General features: G+C 42.4%; 1 protein-coding gene across 1 annotated transcript in view; it reads left to right on the plus strand.

Moving 5' to 3' along the window:
• Positions 1-23,497, plus strand: part of RIC8A (RIC8 guanine nucleotide exchange factor A) — a 60,783-nt gene that overhangs the window by 12,707 nt on the left and 24,579 nt on the right. Inside the window, exons 2-7 of the mRNA XM_044281593.1 lie at positions 868-915; positions 12,099-12,713; positions 16,429-16,523; positions 17,293-17,443; positions 18,292-18,387; positions 19,180-19,324. Of these exons, the coding sequence (XP_044137528.1) occupies positions 868-915; positions 12,099-12,713; positions 16,429-16,523; positions 17,293-17,443; positions 18,292-18,387; positions 19,180-19,324 (1,150 nt within the window). The remainder of the gene's footprint in view (positions 1-867; positions 916-12,098; positions 12,714-16,428; positions 16,524-17,292; positions 17,444-18,291; positions 18,388-19,179; positions 19,325-23,497) is intronic.

Consider the following 23,497-nt stretch of genomic DNA (forward strand, 5'->3'; position numbering starts at 1 on the left):
ATAATCTGTTGGCTTCATGGCTGATGTTTATGTCTAAGTTCATTTGGAGAAAAACCTACACAGACTACCTATGAGGGCCACATATATTGATTAAATCACAGCCTATACCACTCTGTGCATACCCAGATCACCAAAGAAAAAGCGACCATATGTAAGCAAAAAATATATACTTTATTAGAACACCACAATAAAACACGTATAATGGAGTCTTACATCATTGGCTGGAGTAAAAAAGGTATAAAAGAGGGACACAGGGGGGAGGGGACCAATACATGTGAATACATATAGGGGAAGCAGCAAATGTAATTAAATAAAAAAAACGCTACCCCAAGTTAGTAACAGAAAATAGATACTACAGCAGGTTTCCACACAGGCAAAGAGCCTAGTAAAGTACATAGCAATAGTGCCTCAGGTAGACCAGGAACCACATATAGTAGCTCATTCAATTGTAAACAAACGTATTAACGGTCACATCACCCATCCAGTGTCCCTCACTTATCCTACGTGTTTTGCCGACTTCGTCAGGGGAAGTTCATATGGAGCCCTGATGATGGTATATTGTTAGCACCTCTGCATCCATGTAAGAGTTTAAACTTCAGTGTGAGCTGTGGAGCTACTGAGGACCTGTCAAGTCTGACACAAGACTATTTTTGTTAGGAGGATTTTCCTGTGAATGTAGTATATACCTGGAGCCCATTAATATGATCTGTTGTCTATAGATCTGTATACAAGGCAGAGGAAAACTGGGTATGTTCAGGTAGATAATAAGAGTTACTATGGATCTTCAGTCGTAAACTGGACTATTGTGGTATGCTGGTGAATTTTCTTAGTCTCTTTGAGTTAATGTGGTTTTCTTTTCTCTTTCAGAATTCTCAATGTTTCTTCTTCAATTCGGAGCAGAGAGAGCAGAGAAAGGTGAGAATTGTCTTTACAGGGGGTTAAAACATTTGCCAGTCTTCAGTGACCTCATGCCCTGTTCTGTGCAGATCCAACCTTTATTTTTCTCTTTTAACCTGCCCCATTCTTGCATTTTAGGGTGTGGCATTTGAAGTTGCTTAGCAACCACTTTAGGATGTGTCTGGGTGACAACTGTTTGAGTTTGTGTTGATTTATCCACTATACTATATCCTAAAAGGTATTCTAGGATTTTAATATTGATGGTCTTTCCTCGGGATAGGCCATCAATATCAGATCTGCGGCGATCTGAAACCCGCACATCCCGATCAGCTGTTTCAGAGTGGCACTGGCGCTGGCACTACTTGGCTCCATGCATTCTGTAGTGGTGGTAACTGCAGCAGTTACAAGCTCCATCCACTGCCCAGTGGATGGACCTGTGTTATTCCACTGATGACCTCCAGTGCCAGAACTATTCTGAACAGCAGGGGTGTTGGACCCCCACCGATCAGGGGAAAGGCCATTCAATATAAAAATCCTGGAGAACTCCTTTAAAGCGGTTGTCCAAAGATTTAAAGTTATTTCCTTCCCACAGGATATGTATGTCTGATTAGTGAGTCCAACCACTGGGACCTCCAATGATCACGAGAACAGAGGTCTTGTGAAATGGCAGTCCAGCATACACAGTTCCCTTCCATTTATCTCTATAGAACTTACTGGCGATAGTTGAGTACCTTCATGAGTAATGGCGTGGCCGCTTTACGGCTCCTTTCATACGAGGTGGGGTCAAGGACCCAATTTTGTGATCAGTGGTGATCCCAGTGGTCAGGCCTCCCATCATTCAGACGTTTATTGGGGTTAAGTTAAAATCTTCGGACAACCCCTTTACTATGAAACCTGTAAACTGTTATGGCATCATTCTGTGCATCTCCAATTTGTTAAGGAAACATATGGAGGTTTTATTTATTTTTTTGGTTAGAAAGAAGTGGGGTAAACAAGTGTACTGTGCTCCATTATGTTTTCTTCTCTAGAAGCTTATGATGGCAAGAAAAGAAGAAATGTGTTTAACATCACTTCAACCATGTGTAGTATATCATCCAGCTTTTTGTCATCTGGATACATTTGGGCAAATCGCTCTCATATTTACTTTGTGTTGTTCTGTCTGTCTCCTGGTTGCCATGGATTACAATATCTTAAGCCGTATAGCTCTGCATTATCACATTTTTTAATTATCCACCCTCCCTTTTTTTTCTTTCTTGAATTTACTTTCTTCTGTGTCAACTCCTTAAACTGCAGCGCCAGGAGCTGGAAGAGGTAACATAATGCCATAGTCTAGGAGTAGGCGGCACCCTCCCTTTGTGGACCAGTTAGATCCGTATGTGCTGATGAATGCAACTGGTTTATGTGAATGGAGTAAATCTTTCAGCATATTCTACAGTTGTTCTCCATGTCTTTGCATCTGTGGCCAGACGTTTTCTGGGTGTTTAATATTGATGTCCCATTGTATTGTCTGGGTTGCTGGACCATGATATGGATCATCTTCCCCATCTCTAGTCTTAAAAGGAACCTGTCACATTTAATCAGATTTTCAGGCGGCATGTATTTTATTTATTTAAAGGGTTGTCTTACAAGTTAAATTTAATTTGCATATATGTTGATGCTGCTGTGGTGATAATCCATAATCACTATTGTGTTTACATACCACTTGTTTAATAAGATTCCGTGCATAGCAACCGCTCCTCACAAGACTTTTTTCTGACTATCTTCTCAAGATGGCCGCCGATACCCTTACCCTCCGTAACTACCCAGAATTCTTTCAGCTCATCTCGGGAACGCGCAGCCTCACCCCAACCAATCGGCTTTCTCCAGACTTAAACATGCCCTCTTCCTCCTGAGTAATCTCAAATTTTTATTGTGAATATCGGCACTATCCCAATACAATGGGAGTGTGTACGCATCGATTGGTACTGCCCACTACTACAGGGCTCCAGATGGCGACCAAAATGGTCGCAAATGCAACCTAAAATTGCTAAATGGCGACAAGACTTTGTAGTCTTGTCGACATTTGTGCCTAGACCCGCCGCTTTCACAATTAAACTGACATGGCACGTGCCATGTTCTCCTCAACAGCACAGGGGAGAAGGAGGCAGTCCCTCCCCCCTGTACCGCTGCCACCAATGGTCTGATAGCAGGGAGGAGGAGGGGCTGTGCCACCAATGATTCTACTTTATAATACTGGGGTTGGGGGGGGGGGGTGCAGTGCACTGCGCCACCAATGAATATCATTTATGCTTCATACAAACGCAGGCTGCGCTGTGGGTGCCGGACATATCCCATACCCGGCACCCAGCCTCTATGTCTGCACGCTGCAATCCGCTGCTATTAACCCTTCAGGTGCCGCACCTGAGGGGTTAATGGCGGCAGATCGCAGTGCGCAGACATAGAGGCTGGGTGCCAGCTACGGGACATGTCCGGCACCTCCAGCCTGCATTTGTATTAAGCATAAACTATATTCATTGGTGGCGCAGTGCACCAAACCCCCAACCCCAGTATTATAAATCAGAATCATTGGTGGAGCAGTGTCCCCCCCCCCCCAAAGTATTATAATCATTGGTGGTGCAGTGCGCCCTCAACCCCCATCCCTCAAGTATTATCATAAGGGGGTAAATAGGTATTAAATAAAAAGTAAAAACAAACAAACACCAAAATAGTAAGTTTAAATCACCCTCTTGTCCAATTTTACATCTAAAATATATAAACAATAAAAAAAAATGACATATCGCCACGAACTAAAAATATCTCCTATGCGGTGAACGCCGTAACATAAAAACAAAACAAAAACTTGCAATTTGCCATTTTTTGGTCACATTGTCCCGACAAAAATTAGGATCGGACTGTTCTATTATGGTCCAGACGTTCCATAAAATCTGGAATGCACGCGGCTTTTTTGGTGGTTTTATTTTTTTCACATGAGTATCGCAATACTTTTTTATGGTATCGAAATCAAAATGTTGGTATCGTGACAACCCTAGGTAAGACATGTGTGATTTTTATTTTTTATTTTTTTATTATACCGTAATTATATGTATTTTAAATTTGGCAACTAAATTTTTCAGGTTAGGAGCCAATGGCTCCTGGATATTTTCTTTAGTCTGGAGCCCTGTACTACGTCCTTCGTCTTCTGTATATAGGAGACGGAGGATACCTAGCAACGCTGTTTTAGCCGCACCACTGAAATGCCTGGGGGAGAAAAGAACATGCTGCAATTACTGGGTAATTTAATACCTATACAAAAGTATTAACTAGGGAAATAAGGTAAACTTAGTCAGACCAATCCAATTACATAAAAAAAAAATACATATATGACAGTTTCCCTTAGACAAAGTTAATACAAGGCACTTACTAATGTTTTGTTATTGTCCATATTACCTCCTTTTGTTTCATTTTTCGATCACATTATACACTGCTCGTTTCCACAGTTACAACCACCCTTTCGAGCCAGCAGCAGTGTCTGATGGCTGGGAACACTGGTGTGCGCATAGGCTGGCACTTTTTCCTACCTATCTATCAATCTATATTTATTTATTTTGATTTTGGGGAAAGGGGGGTGATTTGAATTTTTATTTTTATATTTTTCAAAACCTTTTTTTTTACGTTTTTGTTAGGTCCCCAAGTGGACCACAATTTGCAATCATCAGATTGCAACTTGTACAGAATAATGCAATTTCCTCCATTATTCTGTACAGAAATCACTATATTCCAGTTCAGTGTTGCCACCTGTCGGCCAAAACTGGGATATACTAATAATGAGCCTGGAAGCCTAGTACAGGCTGTGGCTCATTACTACAACAGGGTACTTTCTCCCGATCTCCGCTGGGGGAAAGCGCGTCTGACCTGGAAGCATGCTCTTTTTGGTTTTGGCGTTCACAGATGCCATGGTCACATTTGACAATGGCATCTGAGGGGTTAAATGTCTGCGGTCGGCATTACCGCCATTCGCAGACATTAGCCGCGGGTGCCTGCGGTATGAAACGGCAGGCGGCTATGGCGCTCACTCCGCTCCAGAGTGGGCACTATATTTAAAGACCCGACGTACGGCTGATGTCGAGAATGGGTTTAAAAAAAAAAGGCCAATTTTTTTTCTAACGGTGCTGGACTGGTTCTCCTGTCGCTGATTGTTTACAAACTGCAGTGGGGATGTGGCAGTGGCATGTGACCACTGCAGCCAATCGCCATCCTCAGCAATCTGACGCTACAACGTTGCATACACCTGCACTTCACTGTGTAGATCACCGATGCTGTGCTCCCAACACTGTCACATGTGTGGTGATGTGCAGTTGTACATAATGTCCCTGCGGCAGCAAATTGCTGACCTTAGCAGTTGTACAGGACGTCGCTGCTGCAGACAGTCACTGTTCTCCTTCTGACAACATCATAAACAGCTCCAGGAGGACCAGACCAGCATCACAGAGAACATAACATTTTTTTTTTTTTTTTTTTTTAGACTATTGCAGGATTTATCTAAGGTAGTTAATTATCTCGGACAACCCCTGTACTAGAGAGAGGGCGGCTAAAGGATGGTCCTATGGAATATATATAAGACAAGTAACTAAGAACCCCTTTGAAGGTAACCTGTCACCTGTACTATGCTGCCGGCACTGATGCAATGTGAGGGAGAGAAGTCTGCCGAGGCTCGGTGCCACCGCCCTCCCCCACCATCTCCTGACGATGACAGATGGGTTTCTTTCCTGTTACACATAGGAAAGAGACCTGTCTGTCATCGTCAGGAGGCGGTGGAGGGTGGGGACAACGAGCCTCATCGGACTCCTCGCCCACGCATTGCTGGCCTGCGCTGTGAGGTTCAGCATGTCAGCAGTGACAGACCGTGTGGTAAGCCTTCAAGCCATTGTAACCCGCAGTAATAGAACTTGCCACTTATGAAATAGAACAGACGTCATTTGTTTTATTCTGGCTGATGCTGTTCTCAGTGATCACAAAGTGGTGGCGTCATAGTTATCCCTGGGGTTGGGAAGGATGAGATATGTATTCCTTAACAATGCTAAATGTGCGTCAGCTGAAGATTTGGTTAAAGTCAAAGCCATTCTTCTGTACGAGAACATTCATTCACTGAAGCAGTCAATGGCTTACAATAGGCTCACTCGGTACTGATGGAGATCACGGAAGGAGCAAAAATGGAATCTTCAATGATAGTTCCCATTATGTTCTCCTGAGTATAACCAAGGAATACAACTGGACCAGGAATAGAAATTTCCCTTTGTTGAGTTTAAAGGGTTTTTGTCACCAGAAATACCTAAATTAAACTGGTTGACATTAGCGATGTGCTAATGTCATATGAACCTAACTACCCTATTCCTAGTTTTATCCATGTCCCCGTTACTCCATAAATGTAACTTTTATAATATGCAAATTAGCCTCTAGGAGCAGGGGGGTGGGGCGTTGCTCCTGCTCCTAGAGGCTCTGTTCTCCCACCTCTGTCACCTCTCTCCAAGTCTTGATTGACCAGGCCAAGCAGCGTTAACATCCTCCTCCTGAGGTGCATGGTAAATCTCACGCCTGCGCCGTGCCGTTTAGTATTCGGCGCAGACATAGTGAAGGAAGGACGCTCACTGGCTGCCGACTTCCTTACTACGCCTGCGCAGAACACTGAACAGCATGCCGGAAGCGAGAGATTACCATGCACTCAGGGCCGGCAGGAGGATGTGAACGTTGCCTGGCCCTGTCAATCAAGACTTTGGCAGAGGTGGGAGAACGGAGGCTCTAGGAGCAGGAGCAATGCCTCCCTCCCCTGTTCCTAGAGGCTAATTTACATTTATGGAGTAACGGGGGCATGGATAAAACTAGGAATAGACTAGTTAGGTTCAGCTGACATTAGCGCATCGCTAATGTCAGCCAGTTTAATTTAGGTATTTCTGGTGACAGAAACCCTTTAACTTCAGGAACCTTAGTTACCTGTGACCGCAATGCGTAGGATACACACTGCACGCGTGGTATATCAGTGATCTGAATATTAAAGGGAACCTGTCATCAACTTTATGATGACCTGACTGAGGGCAGCATAAAGTAGTGACAGAAATGCTGATTTCAGCGGTGTCACTTATGAGCTAAAAGTAAGTGGCTGCAGAAAACCAGCATCATAATCATTGCAGCACAGGCCTTGAAAAGAGTCAAATCTACCTGAGAAGAGTCATGGTTATACATAATCTCCTGCTCTCTCGCCCATCTGCTGATGATTGGCAGTTCTCTCCTAGAGAGAAAGGGAGAAAACTAGGTAGAAGACGGTCAGTCATCAGCAGGTGGGCAGGAGAGGAGGAAGTCATGAATAACCAGGACTCTTCTCAGGTGGCCAGGACGCTTTTCCAGGCCCAGTCTGCAATGATTGTGATGTTGGCTCTCGGCAACCACTTACTTTTAACTTATAAATGACAGACCGCTGAAATCAACTCACCTGTCTCTACTTCATTCTGCCGTTAGTGTGGGTAGTATAAAATTGATGACAGGTTCCCTTTAAAGGGGAATTCTACCGTATTGATAAAAATAAATATTTCCCCAGAGAGTCTTAATGATTATTGGTAAAGGTCAATAACACTGAATCCTACACTGCACGGAGTTCCTACACAGAGTCTTTCCTAGAAAAATACCATCAAATCAAACTCCAAGTCGGTTCTGGGCTGTTACAATGAGCAAGCTATTAAGCCAAAAACTTGCCACTGATCAGCTCATCTCATGCCACCCAAATTCTGGGTTGTTTGAGAGCTTTAACTTCTGCAGCCATTTATGGAATGGTGTGTATTGGTGTCCATATGGCATATTTGTGGCTATTATATAATCCTGAGCACCCACTCTCCACCTTCATTGTTCCCACGTCTCATATGAAGCAGTAGGAAACAGAATGGTCTTTGTGGGGTGTTATAAGTGACACGTTTTGACAAGTTGACTCATCTATAGGTCCTTTATTCGTCACATTTTATACTTTAAGCAAATCCAGAAATTGGCATTCATACCAGTGGTGAGAATTGTCAGTCAATTCAAGAGGGCAGTGGATAGAAGTCTATTGATAACTCAAGGTAAACAGAATTCTCTCAGATGCGATTGATGGTTATTAATATGACATTGTGTTATTATTTGCATGAAATTTAAGATGTACTCAAAGGAGTTGTCCAAGAGGTAAAAATGACTGGGAAAGGCCTCAGAGTGGGATAAAAGGAACTGTACTCGCCCACACCATCTCCCACTCTGTTGCTTACCAGGTCCCCGCTGGTTTCTGCTTCCGGGTCCCATCTCACCATGCAGGAAACGCTTGAAGATACATGCTCAGTCAGTAACTAGCTGAGAACGGCTTCTTTTATGTTTTTTTTTTTTTTTTTATACCACTCCCAGGCCTCTCAATAATATTTAGTTTTCAGCTTCAGTAGAATTACATGTGACTATTTTGCTGTTGATGTCCATGCCCACTCTGCTTACTATTTACACCTAGTGGATGTCTACGCTTGCTGTTGTCTTCAATTCCCAAGCTCCTTCAATGTGATAGGGATTGTAGTAAAGCTATGCATGTTTTCCTCCATTTTAGAATCATTGGTGTTCTACTCCGTTTTACAACTTTTACCCGATACCTATTGTTTCTGCCCATCGCCTGAATTCCCTTTGTTTTTCATCTTCATTTTCACCCCCCATTCATATCGCCTGAATTCCCTTTGTTTTCCATCTTCATTTTCACCCCCCATTCGTATCTGTAGTTCAGGAAAAAGAAATTCCGAGACTGGGTCCCCAAGTCAGACTCTGACTATGACTCGGATTATTCGGAGGATCAGGATGTTAAACTGCGACAGGTGAGATGTGGTAAATCAATTGTACATTCGGTGACAAAAAAAAAAGGAGTTGTTGAAATCCAATGAAACTATGTGTGAATGCAAAGATGACATATGTAAGTGATTACAGTATTAGCGCGAAAGGATACATTTATTGGGGAAAACTGTGCAATTGAACCGAGGCTCTAGTATCTTGTTTGGGCCACCTCTAACCTGGATACAAGATGAGGTATACAGGTTCTATATGGTATCCTGCCCCACATTTACCTACAGATGTAGCAGCTTGGCCTTTAGATCTTGCTGGCCCCATAAATGCTCGATTGGTGATAAATCATCATCACCAGCTCCACAGCCAAGGCAGGATGAAAATGCTCACCACAGGGCCTCCAAACTTGAACTCAACCATCGTCTGATCCCAAACAGAGCCTGGATGCAGTGCTAAAGACTAGAGATGAGCGAACTTCTGTTTTAAGTTCGTCGTCTAAAGTTCGGGTTTGGATTAGCGGAGAATCCCGATCTGGATCCGGATATGGATTCCGACTTCCGTTGTGGTCCGTGGTAGCGGAATCAATAATCGGCCATTATTGATTCCGCTACCACGGACCACAACGGAAGTCGGAATCCATATCGGGAACCATATCGGGATTCTCCGCTAACCGGAAGCCGAACTTTAGACGCCGAACTTAAAACAGAAGTTCGCTCATCACTACTAAAGACGATACAGTTCCAGTCTGTAGAAGTCCAGGTTTCTTTATTCACTGTAAACAAAGGCGATGGTGGCTGGCTGTTAATGGCAGGACACATAATGAATACTGTGACACCAAATTTCCTTCTCCTTTGTGCCTGGAAATGGTATGGACAGAGACAGGGATGTGTAATGAAGTTTAACACCTGTGTCTGGATGGTGTAAAACAAAACCATGGGAGCTGCTCTTGCTTGTCTGTGGATCAAGCGATACTCTCTACTGGTGGTTTGTATGGGCTGCCCAGAACCTGACCGACACGTGTATGTGCCCTCATATAACCACTTCTCCCAACAACTCCTAATAGCTATGTCAGAATGGCCTTGATTGCGTTGACTGAGTTGAAGCAACCATCCTGCTTCTCTCAGTCCAATGATGCACCCTGGGCCTTGAGCAGGCTACCAGGGGGACGTTTTGGCCAGCATCACCATCATGTATCCTCTGATGGGATGTATATTTCTTGCCACTCGGTAACCCTTTAACCTCCGGCTCCCCTATGAAACATCTCTAGCTAAGTATTGCTCCACTTTTATTATCGCCTTGGTATCATTGTTCACATCTGTATCATGGTCGGGCTATGTCCAAATGTCTACCTACCTCCTGATGAGCCTGCCTTGTTTCAGGTGAAACGCATTGAGGTCTGTGTACTAAGATGTGCATATTAAAAACGTGCGTACTATCTATTAGAGAGGATTGGTGATCATCCAATAATCTGGACCACCCCCTCCACTCTTTGTATTTGCAATATTAATGATTGGTTTTCTGAGAGGGCAGGTGGTGATCCCATATTTCTGGACCACCTTCCATGGTCGATATATCATCTTTTTTAACCGTCTTTTTGTATCTAATTTTCTTCCCTGGTTAGGGTTGATCTAGGGATCGAATAGTCTTAGGTTCGGGGACAGGGAACCCCCACCATCATGGGGCGACCCTGGGCTGAGCAGTTAATAGGGCCAATAGGGTAAGTGTTAGTCTGCCCTGCCCTCTCTCAGACTCTGTCCTTTTTTGGCATCTTTTCTCGAACCGTTAAGCCTATAGACAGTAATGTGTCACCAGTGAATGTTGAAGTCTAGGGGTCACTACTCCCCTATCAAAAGAAATTTATATATAATCCTTTTGAATTGTAGTACACTTGTTGGTATATACATACCTATACCCGCATAATCACAAATAAAGGTATTTTTTAAAGTCACTAATTCTAAAAGTAATACTTTGAAAACTCGTGTGATAAGAAATACAAAAAATCAAATTATTAGGCAATTGTTGAATGATGCACCCCCTTGCAAAGTCTGTCAGCTGGGCAAAATATCTGAGTGCATCAGAGAGGCATGTCTAGCAGTCAACAATCTTTCAACAAGAGGTACATTACCCCAAAGTAGCTTCTGATAGCCTTTTGTTATAGCACTTTTCTGCCCTCTTGTGGCAAGACTCAGTGTCTCTGCCTGACACATAACTGCATGCCGAGTTTTGCTAAACTAAAATTTCTATCTGGATGCATTATTATTTTCTTTTGTTGTCAATGAGTATATAAAGATTCATTTAAATAAAGCATTCTAGCCAAAATAAATTTTCTGGATAAATATATAAATATGTTAAAGGGGTTCTCCAAGAATTTAAGAAAATACTTAAATATTACTTTATTATAAATATATTCCCAAATACCTTTGATTAGTTATAATGGCTCATTTTGTCTGGGGAGCAATCATCAGGAGAAATATAACGGCCGCCCTCCTATTAGTCCACACAAAACCTGTCCTAATCACACAGGAGGACAAGTTACTTCACAACACTGAGGTAAAGAGCTGCCTCATCCTCCTCTCTGTTCTACTTGTCAGGGATTGTGATCCTTCCTGAATACAGCTAATAAGATCTTCAGCAGAATCTCTGTAGGAATGGAGATCATGAGGAAACAGCTGAAGTAAAGAGAGGACAGTCAGGACAGGCTGTGGTAATAGAGACTGCATACAAGTGCTGCGGCCAATCAGGCACACCCCCACCTCCTCTCTGTACTTCATGTCTCCTCAGAAACTCCATTCCTACAGATCTTCAGCTGAAGATCTTATCATAATCCCTGGCCAGCAGAGAGGAGGATGAAGCAGCTCTTTATCTTAGTTCTGTGTGATTATGACAGGTTTTGTGTGGACTAATAGGACGTCGGCCATTTAACCTAATAATTGCTCCCCAGACAAAATGTGCCATTATAGCTAATGAAAGGTATTTGGGAATATATTTATAATAAAGTAATATTTAAATATTTCCATTTTATTAATTCCCGGATAACCCCTTTAAGTTTGTATGGGTTTGCCTCTTACCAGGTCCTACAGCAAGATGTCCTGTGTGGACAAGAATTGTTTCAGTGGGTGCTGTACCTCATGTAACTCTAATGCTTCCTCACTTACAACTGCCTCCAAATCAAGAATTTGGGGTTTTATATTTGTGGACTGGGACCAATAGATTGGTGTCCTTAAACTTCCATATAGTTTGGTCACTAAATTGTAATTTACAGTGGTTTCCAAAAGGAGATTTACTATGTTGGGATTTTCTACAAGGTGAATGAAAACCCTTTAAAAACATTGTTAGAAGTGTATCTGTTTTCTTCTCTTACTCACTTCACATTTTGTTTCTTGTGCTTTTAGAAACTCGGAGAAGTGGTGATCAAGTTCCTAGAGCGCGATCTGCAGCCTTCCTGCCAATTAGTCTGTCTAGAAACCATACGCATCCTTTCTCGAGACAAATATGGATTAGCCCCTTTCACCAGCCGCTCTGCAATGCAAATCTTGGCCAGATATGCAGGTCTGGACTACTCTGATGAGATGGAGGTGTCTTGTATCCCAGATAGCGAGAGTGCAGTCGAAGCTCTGAAGGGCCTCTGTAATATTGTTTACAACAGTGTTGAAGCCCAAGAAGTGGCCACTGAGTTGCGTCTGGTGTGTGGCTTGGCTCGTCGCCTCAAGCTCTACAATGAAACCAGGTCATCTCATGAGAGCAAGTTCTTCGACCTTCGCTTGCTCTTTCTTCTCACAGCTCTCAGAGTGGATGTACGGAGGCAGCTAGCCCGAGAGTTGAGAGGGGTCAGTCTTCTGACTGACGCTTTGGAAAGCACACTGGCTTTGAAATGGTCTGACATCTACGAGGTGGTAACAGATCATCTAGCGCCACCTTTAGGCAAAGAAGAAACTGAAAGAGTGATGGAAATCCTAAAGACCCTCTTTAACATTACGTTTGATATCAGCCGAAGGGAAGTCGATGAGGTGGGTGTTACATTTTTTACATAGTAATAAAAAACCCTTTCTAAAAATCTGTTTCCACTTGGAGAGGAGGCCATAAATGCCTGCTGACGGTCTATTAAATACACACAGAGTAGAAGAAAATATTAAAAATGGGTTTGATGATGGCTAGGAAATGCATAATATCAGAAACACTGAGAGTCTTGTGGAAACAGAGTCAGTTTTATCTGTGGTCCTTGACTCTATTCTGGGTCCCCACTTAAGGATGGCGAGTCATGTGAAGAAGACACTAAAACTGAGCTTGAAACTTAGGGTTATCCCATGACGAATGTAAAAAATGAAAATCGGACATCATATAGTACATGACAATCTATTTCTAAGAAAACTAGAATCAGCCCTGTACCTCACATGGATTCAGGGTTCTCCCTATTCATTGCTCTGCTAGATTTATATCGAGCTGAAAGCTCAAGGGGCGTGTCTTTCTGCTGCAGCTCAGGGGGCGTGTCCAAGCTCCCCCTATCGCAGCTCGGGAGGCAGTTAAAGGATGAAACTGAGCATGTGCGGCCTTCTCAGTGAACAGGTCAAAGAAATAAGAAAAAAAAAAAAGAAATTACTAAAGTATTCAGATCCAGGTGCTGGTTTGAAAACTATTGAATATTTTTCGCGGGATAACTGCTTTAAATTACTGCCGCAGGAGGCACAGTGTTTAGCAGTTAGTCACAACTGGGTACACAGCTTGATGGTTACAGAGGTTTCATAAGTTTACTAGGGGTAACTAAATAATCTTCTGTGAAGGTAAGGAGCCTAATAGTACACAGCACGTCTTCTATATACAGTACCTCTCCCTGGGGGCCCTAAGCACACTGCTCAGTGTCTGACAACAACTCCTCCTAGAAAGATGGGGCAGAGCACATGGATCAGCACTCTCTGGTCATAGCTACACTATGTATGATATCAACAATCTTCCTGCTCCCAACTTTCATCCTCCCGTCAACTGCCTCTCTCCTTCCTCTGATTCAGACTCAACATCCGATTGGCTGTCGGCTCAGCGCAATTCTTATTGGTGCATGGTCCTCTTTTAACCACATGTACCCTTCATACGCAAGAGGACAGACAGACATAGAAACAGGGACATCTCCATTACACTCAAGTGATATATGAAACAATGTAAAGGGGCTTCCCCACCCTCTTTACACACCCATTAAAATCGGTGGATGTGTAAGGGAGTTATGTTTTAAAAGGGTTTTCCAGGATTTTTTTCCCCTCTGGATAAGTCATCAGTATCGGATCGGTGTGGGTTCAACACCCGGGACTCCTGCCGATCAGCTATTTTGAGAAGGCAGTGGCACTCCGCTGCCTTTTTGCAGCTTACTACGCACAGCACTGTACATGCTTGCACTCAGCCCCATTCACCTAGAAAAAGCAGAGAGAAGGATGAGGTGCCCACAGGAGTGCCACTGCCTTCTCTAACAGCTGATCTGCGGGGGTCCTGGGTGTCAGACCCCCTACGAATTGGATACAGATGACCTATCCAGAGGACAGGTCATCAGTATGAAAATCTCGGAAAAAACCCTTTAAGTATTGCATTAATTGAAGTTTCATGCCCTGGACCTGCCAGCTTGGTGGAGTACAACACCATCAAGTTGGTAGGCATTAGGACCAGGCTACCCGGCCAGAAGTCTTTCTCCACCTCTTGCTGGGTAGCGTGAGGATTAGTAATGGAGCGAGCTCCTGAGGATCTGGTGTAGAGGATGGGAGTGGTAGTGGCCCTAATGAGGTATTATGTCCCAGTGTACGCCCTCAGGCTGTTGCTTCCTGCGGATCAGTGCGCTGGAAAGGTGGTTTGAAGAATCAGACTAGAAGTAAATGAATAAAAGGCTCTCTCTTTACTCAGTGCAAAATATAAGTTGTGGCACATCCAGCAGTAATAGGTACAAAGTGCAGTTTCTGTTGCCAGTTGAGGTATGGTGGCTGGTTATGTGGCAATTAAATGGCACTGTAAAGCTGTAGGTTCTGGTCACTCAGCTGACTAAATGACTAATAGTCTTGATACTGTGAATCTATCTGCAGTAGTGGACTCGCAGGAGAACTTGGTACCTTGAGGAAGGAGCTCTAGCATGTACCTCCTTTCTCTCCACTGTCTAGACTGGAACTCCCCCTACTGGCAGGAAGTAGTATCAGCCTACTCCTACAAAGAAGGAAGGAACAGGGTGATTGACCCTGTCCCTGCCAACCATACCTCTTCTGCTGGATATAATAAAACATTTGTAGATACCACCAGGTCTAGGGTACTACAGTAATATTTCTATCCAGTCTAGACACTCCTCTGTGACCAAAGCAGCCTGGACTGCATTTTCTTACACTGATACATTGTAGCTAGGGATGAGCAAATCGACTTCGGATGAAACATCCGAAGTCGATTCGCATAAAACTTTGTTCTAATACTCTATGGAGCAGGAGCTCCGTACAGTATTAGAATGTATTGGCTCCGATGAGCCAAAGTTATTGCTTAGCGAAGTCTCGCGAGACTTTGCGTAATACCTTCATAAATTAAAAAACTATTTCCCGAACTTGGGTTTAGTTCCAAGTGGTAACTATCTACAGTAGATAAAGACATGCTTCTGGTGTATTCAACTCACACAGGATTTCCTGTACTGGAGGCCAATAGATGTGAGTATTAATAGATCTGTACAGGTTTCCAGGCTTTAGATGTAAACTAGAATGTTGCTCTTCACTGACAGCAACATAATCAGAGATAAAGGGCTCATAAATAGATAATCTTGTATCTCCGTGCAGATGGTCTCTGTGGTAGATGGTCTATTTCCGGCAGTGTCCATGCCATGCTGTGTTCTAATACTTCTCAGACCTAATTAACTGGAAATTACCCAGTGTAATTTACATTAATTACTGTCATAATTACTCTTAGTAATGAGGGCCTTGCAGCACCAAATTACAAATACAACCTCTTATGAGAGATCAGCATAACTCAATTCTAGCGAGACCGACCGAGGAAGATTTACTAAAGTAAATGTTATGTGATTATTCATTAAGGTGCAGAAGTTTAATGGCTGTCCACCTTTGGTTATAAGGGAGCAAAGGTTTGATGTGCCCCAGATATTCTGTTGTAATAAATCCTAGTATTCTTCATTAAAGCTAGAGCATAAAAAAGCACACCATCCAAAACTATAGAGAAAAGGAAATATTTCTTAGTTTCTATTTGCTTTCGTCGTCTTCAGTTTTATTTCCTCACTTTGGAAGTCATGTAAAGGGAAATTCTCATTCACCCAGAAGCATCCGGATCATGCTCTTTGGCTGGTGACAAGATCAACACTGCCGTCTAATGAGAATTTTACAGTATTACATGGATCAAATGACAAACCCTTCTCTAAAGCCAGGACTTTTCCATATAACTCATTAGTTCTCCTGAGTTGTAGCCTATGGGCCACCATGTCTCCTGCTATGTTCCTGTGGTCAACAGATGTCGTCTAGCTGACCAGTTAATTTATTAAGAAAATTGAACCTTCTTCTGCAGATTCCAAATATGATTTTTGTTAACGTGTTTCTTGTTTGATCATTTAAAAAGGGCTATTGAACAGGATAAAAAAACGATAATACAGCTATTACTAACATTTACTAGTAGGGATGTAGATGTTTCCAGTAGCAACTTACTGTTCTGTCACTTTTGTCTCCACTTTTCTACACTGTGAATTCATTTTTATTTGTCTCCTAATGATCGCAGGAAGATGCAGCTCTCTACCGCCATCTGGCTGCTATTCTTAGGCACTGCTTACTCCGACAAAGTGACGGAGAAGACAGGACAGAGGAATTCCATGGGTAAGATCCCTACTTGGCGACGCAGTTTTTATAGGCATCCGTGATATGGAAAGAAGATTATTATAAATAGAATTTTAGAAATTACTGATCTGAATGGTAATAAATTGCAAACAAATGTGCTTTCAGCTGATCTATATAGCTCAAAGGATGCAATGAGCAGTATGAAAATAAAAAATCTAAACAAATCTCTTCCAGCTGCAATTCTATATACAATTAATATATAGAGGGAGATTTATTAATATCATAAGATGTATGAGCACAAATATTGCTAACACATTGCATTCCTATATGCCATCTTACAACTGCACATATACATCAATATATGAATGTGTATAGTAAGAGTGGATAAAGCAGGCTTTTCAGGTTTTCTCTAAGTCGGGGGGGAGTAGGAGTCATGGGGGTTTTCCATGAGTGGGCAGGGGAATCAAACTCGTAGGCTTTCTGTGAGTGGGCAGAGGAAAGTAGGACTCACAGGCTTTTGCTATGAGTGAACAAGGGACATCAGGACCCAAATGTTTCCTGTAAGATTGAGGGGGAAAGCAGGACACACAGGCCTTCTCTATAGCTGGGTGAGGAAAAGTAGGAGTCACAGACTCTTGCTATGAATGAGCATGGGAAAGTAGGACTCAGAAGCTTGCTCTAAAACAGTGAGTGGGAAAACAGGGCTCACAGGGTTTCTCGAGGAGTATTGGTAGCATTTTTCTATAATTCTATGTAATTTTATTATAAAACCAAAACCATGGTCAATAACATCTGTATTCTTGTACAGACACACGGTGAATCTTCTGGTCAATCTGCCTCTGATGTGTCTTGATGTTCTGCTGACTCCTAAGGTTGAACTTGGCTCTGTGGAGTACATGGGAATGAATATGGATACTGTGGAGGTTCTGCTTCAGTTCCTGGACAGGAGGTTGGACAGGGTCAGTAAAAAGTATTTTGAAACATATTTTGTTTTCTTTTTGGGCCCTGCTGTAGGCAGACTGGGCATACTGGGAGTTGTCATTTCACAAACAGCTAGAGAACCGCTGTTTACCCATCCATATTCTCTTTCTTCTCTCTCTCTCTCTCTCTCTCGCTTTTTCTCTCTCTCTCTCTCGCTTTTCTTTCTCTCTCTCGCTTTTTCTCTCTCTCTCTCGCTTTTTCTCTCTCTCTCGCTTTTTCTCTCTCTCTCGCTTTCTCTCTCTCTCTCTCGCTTTTCATTCTCTTCTCTCCTCTCTCGCTTTTTCTCTCTCCTCTCTCGCTTTTCTCTCTCTCTCTCTCGTTTTTCTCTCTAGCTTCTGCTTTTTCTCTCTCTCTCTCTCGCTTTTTCTTCTCTCTCTCTCGCTTTGCTCTATCTCTCGCGTTTCTCTCTCTCTCTCTCTCGCTCTAGCGTTTTCTCTCCTCGCTCTCTCCTCTCTCTCTCTCTCTCGCTTTTCTCGCTCTCTCTCTTTTCTCTCTCTCTTCTCTCTCTCTCTCTCTTCTCTCTCGCTTTTTCTTCCTCTCTCTCCCTCTCGCTTTTTTTTCTTTTTCTCTCTATCTCTCTTCGCTTTTGCTCTCTCTCTCTCTCTCTCTTTTCTCTCTCTCTTCTCTCTCTCTCTCTCGCTGTTTCGATCTCTCTCTCTTCGTCTCTCGCTCTCTCTCTCGCTTTTTCTCTCTCTCTCTCTCTCTCTCTCTCTCTCTCTCTCTCGCTTTTTCTCTCTCTCTCTCTCTCTCTCGCTTTTTCTCTCTCTCTCTCTCGCTTTTTCTCTCTCTCTCGCTTTTAAAATGATGATACTTTTTGTTGCTGTAGGGCCACAAGTTACGAGAGACTCTGACTCCTGTTTTGAACCTCCTTACTGAAAGTTCACGTGTCCATCGAGAGACTCGAAAGTTTCTCCGAGCTAAGGTGAGACAGTAACCCGTTACATCTCTGACCCCAAGCTGTTAATTACAGCTCACCTAGTAACTGGTAACTCTCCACATCATTCCCTAGTCATCTGAGAAATCCTGTGGATAATTGTAGAGGTTTTCAATAATAACATTATATTAGGCACTATTAGGAAATTCTCTATTAGAGGGGTTCTCCAAGACCGAGAACCTTTATTTTATTTTTCATTTGGCCAGGCAGGGTGCATGGATTAAAAAAAGCTTACCTGCTCCTGACATTTCTGGTTCCAGTACCAAGATCCCTTCTCCTCCCCTTCTGGTCATTGCTAGATTGGACATCCTTCTGGACAATCAGTGGCAACATGTGCAGGTATGTCACATGACCGCTGAGGCAATTGAGTGGCCGCCAATGGTGATGTGTGTGGAGGAGAAAGGAGCTCAGTGCTGGAACCAGAGCACAAGTGACAGATGAGTCTTTTGCACCTTGCCTGGCCATAAGAATATTGGCTCCTGATTTTAGAGTACTCCAGAGGACTCTTGTTTAACAGCCTATGAGCATTTCTTTCTGTAGGACCTGGTAAGTCAGTGCATTAACCGGAAATACATTGATTTCAATGGGGATTGTGTGGTGCTTCATTTTTCCAGTGGTGGTGTGATAGGGAATAAACTCCACAAATTACATCTAATTGCTGGGGCTCCCACCAGCGGGACACCCTATGATTAGCTCCATGCCAGGCAAACCTTCTAGCAAAGGAAACAACTCTGAGTGCTCTGAGAACTTTGTAGTGCTTACCAGAATGTCTGATTCCAGGTGTTACCACCTTTGAGAGATGTAAAGAACCGCCCGGAGGTTGGAAATACCCTGCGCAATAAGCTAGTCCGCCTGATGACCCACGTAGACACAGATGTAAAACATTGTGCAGCAGAGTTCCTATTTGTCCTTTGTAAAGAAAACGGTGAGTGGCAGATGACTCCTCCTCCTTGTAATCTGGATTTTACAGCAAAGTGTTGTGTTCTTGTCATAACGGTAAAAAAGGGGCACTGTGATAACAAAGTGACATTTTATTTTTCATTTTTTATTTCATGTCAATTTATGGAAAGATAAATCATGACATATTAAAGGGGTTCTCTCTGGGAATAATAAAATGTTATCAAGTGCCAGAAGCCGATCTCTCTAAACAGATTATTTATACTTACTTGATTCCTGCCTTGTAGTTTTACAACAGCTGGAGGACCGCAGTTTGAGGATGTCTGATCTAAACCTTTCCATTGTAGCTCTGGCTTTATGTTTAGAGTTGTTGTCCTGCTGAAAGGTGAACCTGTGCCCCAGTCTGAAGACCTCTGCAGCCTCTACCAGGTTTTCCTCCAGGATTGCCCTGTATTTAGCGCCATCCATCTTCTCATTAAAGGAGTTCTCCAGGAATTAAGAAAATGAAAAATACTTAAATATTATTTTAGTATAAATATATTCCAAAATACATGTCATTAGTTATGATAGCTCATTTTTTTCTAGGAAGCAATCATTAGGAGAAATAAAATGGCCGCTGTCTTATTAGTACGCACAAAACCTGGCCTAATCAAACAGAAGGACAAGCTACTTCACAACAATGAGCTAAAGAGCTGCCTCATACTCCTCTATGCTCTGCTTGTCAGGGATTATGGTCCTGAGAAGATCTTCAGCTGAATCTCTTTAGGAATGGAGTTCGTGAGGAGACATGATCTACAGAGAGGAGGATGGTGATGTGGGTAATGAGCAGCAGCACCTGTATGCAGTCTCCATTACCACAGTCTGCCCTGTCCATCATCTCTGTACTTCATGTCTTCTCATGAGCTCCATTCCTATAGAGATTTAGCTAAAGATCAGCTGTATTCAGGATTCTAATCCCTAACAGAGTGGAGGATGAGGCATCTCTTTACCTCCATGTTCTGAAATGTCTTGTCCTCCTGTGTGATTAAGAAAAGGTTTTAGTCTCATATGACCAGAGGCCCTTCTTCGACATGTTTGCTGTGTCCCCTACATGGCTTGTGGCAAACTACAAACAGGACTTTTTATTGCTTGTGAGGTGATCGTTCTCTGCTTAGACCTTGCGTAAACTTTTATTATGAGGTCATTAAGTAATATCATTAATAGGCTAAGGCTAGAACAGCTGTATAAATTGTGACATCACATGATACAAACACGGCGCTAAATCTAATATATTAAGAGTATTACATAGAGCACTTTTATATTCAAATGAATCCATCTTTATAAAATAAACAAATGTTCATTTTTCTTTAAAAATTTTTTTTATATATGGTTCCCAATTGAGATAACCATTATTTGTGGTCACAACCAGTCTGCATTGATCTTGTCAATATACACCAAACCCAAAGATGCTGAATGTACACTGGAGGCTGGAATCAAATGTGCTGTTTTTGTGGCAGCTTTTGATGCAGTTATTTTATTTACTAGATTTTACGTTGTTAAAGTCCTAATTGAAGAAAATCACAGAAAAAGATACAAAACATCCTGCACGATATGATAACTGAATATGCCAATGTACAGTACAGACCAACAGTTTGGACACACCTTCTCATTCAAAGAGTTTTCTTTATTTTCATGACTATGAAAATTGTAGATTCACACTGAAGGCATCAAAACTATGAATTAACACATGTGGAATTATATACATAACAAAAAAGTGTGAAACAACTGAAAATATGTCATATTCTAGGTTCTTCAAAGTAGCCGCCTTTTGCTTTGATTACTGCTTTGCACACTCTTGGCATTCTCTTGATGAGCTTCAAGAGGTAGTCACCTGAAATGGTATTCCAACAGTCTTGAAGGAGTTCCCAGAGATGCTTGGCACTTGTTGGCCCTTTTGCCTTCACTCTGCGGTCCAGCCCACCCCAAACCATCTCGATTGGGTTCAGGTCCGGTGACTGTGGAGGCCAGGTCATCTGGCGCAGCACCCCATCACTCTCCTTCATGGTCAAATAGCCCTTACACAGCCTGGAGGTGTGTTTGGGGTCATTGTCCTGTTGAAAAATAAATGATGGTCCAACTAAACGCAAACCGGATGGAATAGCATGCCGCTGCAAGATGCTGTGGTAGCCATGCTGGTTCAGTATGCCTTCAATTTTGAATAAATCCCCAACAGTGTCACCAGCAAAGCACCATCACACCTCCTCCTCCTCCTCCATGCTTCACGGTGGGAACCAGGCATGTAGAGTCCATCCGTTCACCTTTTCTGCGTCGCACAAAGACACGGTGGTTGGAACCAAAGATCTCAAATTTGGACTCATCAGACCAAAGCACAGATTTCCACTGGTCTAATGTCCATTCCTTGTGTTCTTTAGCCCAAACAAGTCTCTTCTGCTTGTTGCCTGTCCTTAGCAGTGGTTTCCTAGCAGATATTCTACTATGAAGGCCTGATTCACACAGTCTCCTCTTAACAGTTGTTCTAGAGATGTGTCTGCTGCTAGAACTCTGTGTGGCATTGACCTGGTCTCTAATCTGAGCTGCTGTTAACCTGCGATTTCTGAGGCTGGTGACTCGGATGAACTTATCCTCCGCAGCAGAGGTGACTCTTGGTCTTCCTTTCCTGGGGCGGTCCGCATGTGAGCCAGTTTCTTTGTAGCGCTTGATGGTTTTTGTGACTGCACCTGGGGACACTTTCAAAGTTTTCCTAATTTTTCGGACTGACTGACCTTCATTTCTTAAAGTAATGATGGCCACTCGTTTTTCTTTACTTAGCTGCTTTTTTCTTGCCATAATATAAATTCTAACAGTCTATTCAGTAGGACTATCAGCTGTGTATCCACCTGACTTCTCCACAATGCAACTGATGGTCCCAACCCCATTTATAAGGCAATAAATCCCACTTATTAAACCTGACAGGGCACACCTGTGAAGTGAAAACCATTTCAGGTGACTACCTCTTGAAGCTCATCAAGAGAATGCCAAGAGTGTGCAAAGCAGTAATCAAAGCAAAAGGTGGCTACTTTGAAGAACCTAGAATATGACATATTTTCAGTTTTCACACTTTTTTGTTATGTATATAATTCCACATGTGTTAATTCATAGTTTTGATGCCTTCAGTGTGAATCTCCTTACAATTTTCATAGTCATGAAAATAAAGAAAACTCTTTGAATGAGAAGGTGTGGCAACATTTATAAGGAAAAAAAAATCACTGAAAATAATGCACTAACACAATAGATGCAAACATTATATATGGACTAAGCCCTCACTCTAATGATGAAATCTGAGACTGACTGCATTATTTTCCATTATTTTTTCCCCCCTTACAAAGTCCTTATTGACCTGCTCTTATTTTGACAATCTTCTATCTGGAGGTGCCATATGTGTACTGTATGTGCTCTGTGGGTATTGTGTGTGTATGTATGTATGTATATAATATACTTTTTTTTGCTACTGTATGTGATTATGTGTGTGTGTGTATGTGTATATATATGTGTGTGTGTGTGTGTGTATATATATATAATATATATATATTAATATATAATATAATATTTTGTGGGTTCTATATGTGTTTTCTGTGATTCCTATATGTGTACTCTACTGAATATACAATATACTGCATGGGTATTAAGTTGCATTAGGGCTGTGTGTACATATGGGTTTTGTATCAGAGCTGTATATGTTATGTATGTGTGCTCAATGGGTGCCATATGTGTGCTGTATATGGATGTTGTATGGGTATCGTTTGTGTGCTATATACATGTGTGCTGTAGAGCAATTGAAAGTGCTCTGTATGATTGGGTGTTTATGGCTGCTGTATGAGTATCATGTGGCTGTTTTATAAGTATTGTGTTGTGTGGAATTTCTGTGTGTACTGTGTATATGCTGTCTGCTGTATGTGTACTGTATAGATGCTGAATAGGTGCTGTATGTTTACTGTATATATGCTGTATGTATGCTCTGTGGGGGCTGTGTATGCACTATATATATATATATATATATATATATATATATATATACTGTGTGTACTGTATATATGCTGTGTGGGGGCTGTATGTGTACTGTATATATGCTGTGTTGGAGCTGTATGTATGCTGTGTGTGGGGGCTGTGTGTGCTGTATATATGCTGTGCGGGCTCTGTATGCATGCTCTGTGGGGGCTGAATA

Source organism: Bufo gargarizans, chromosome 2 (genome assembly GCF_014858855.1).
Source record: "Bufo gargarizans isolate SCDJY-AF-19 chromosome 2, ASM1485885v1, whole genome shotgun sequence".
Lineage (NCBI taxonomy): Eukaryota > Metazoa > Chordata > Amphibia > Anura > Bufonidae > Bufo > Bufo gargarizans.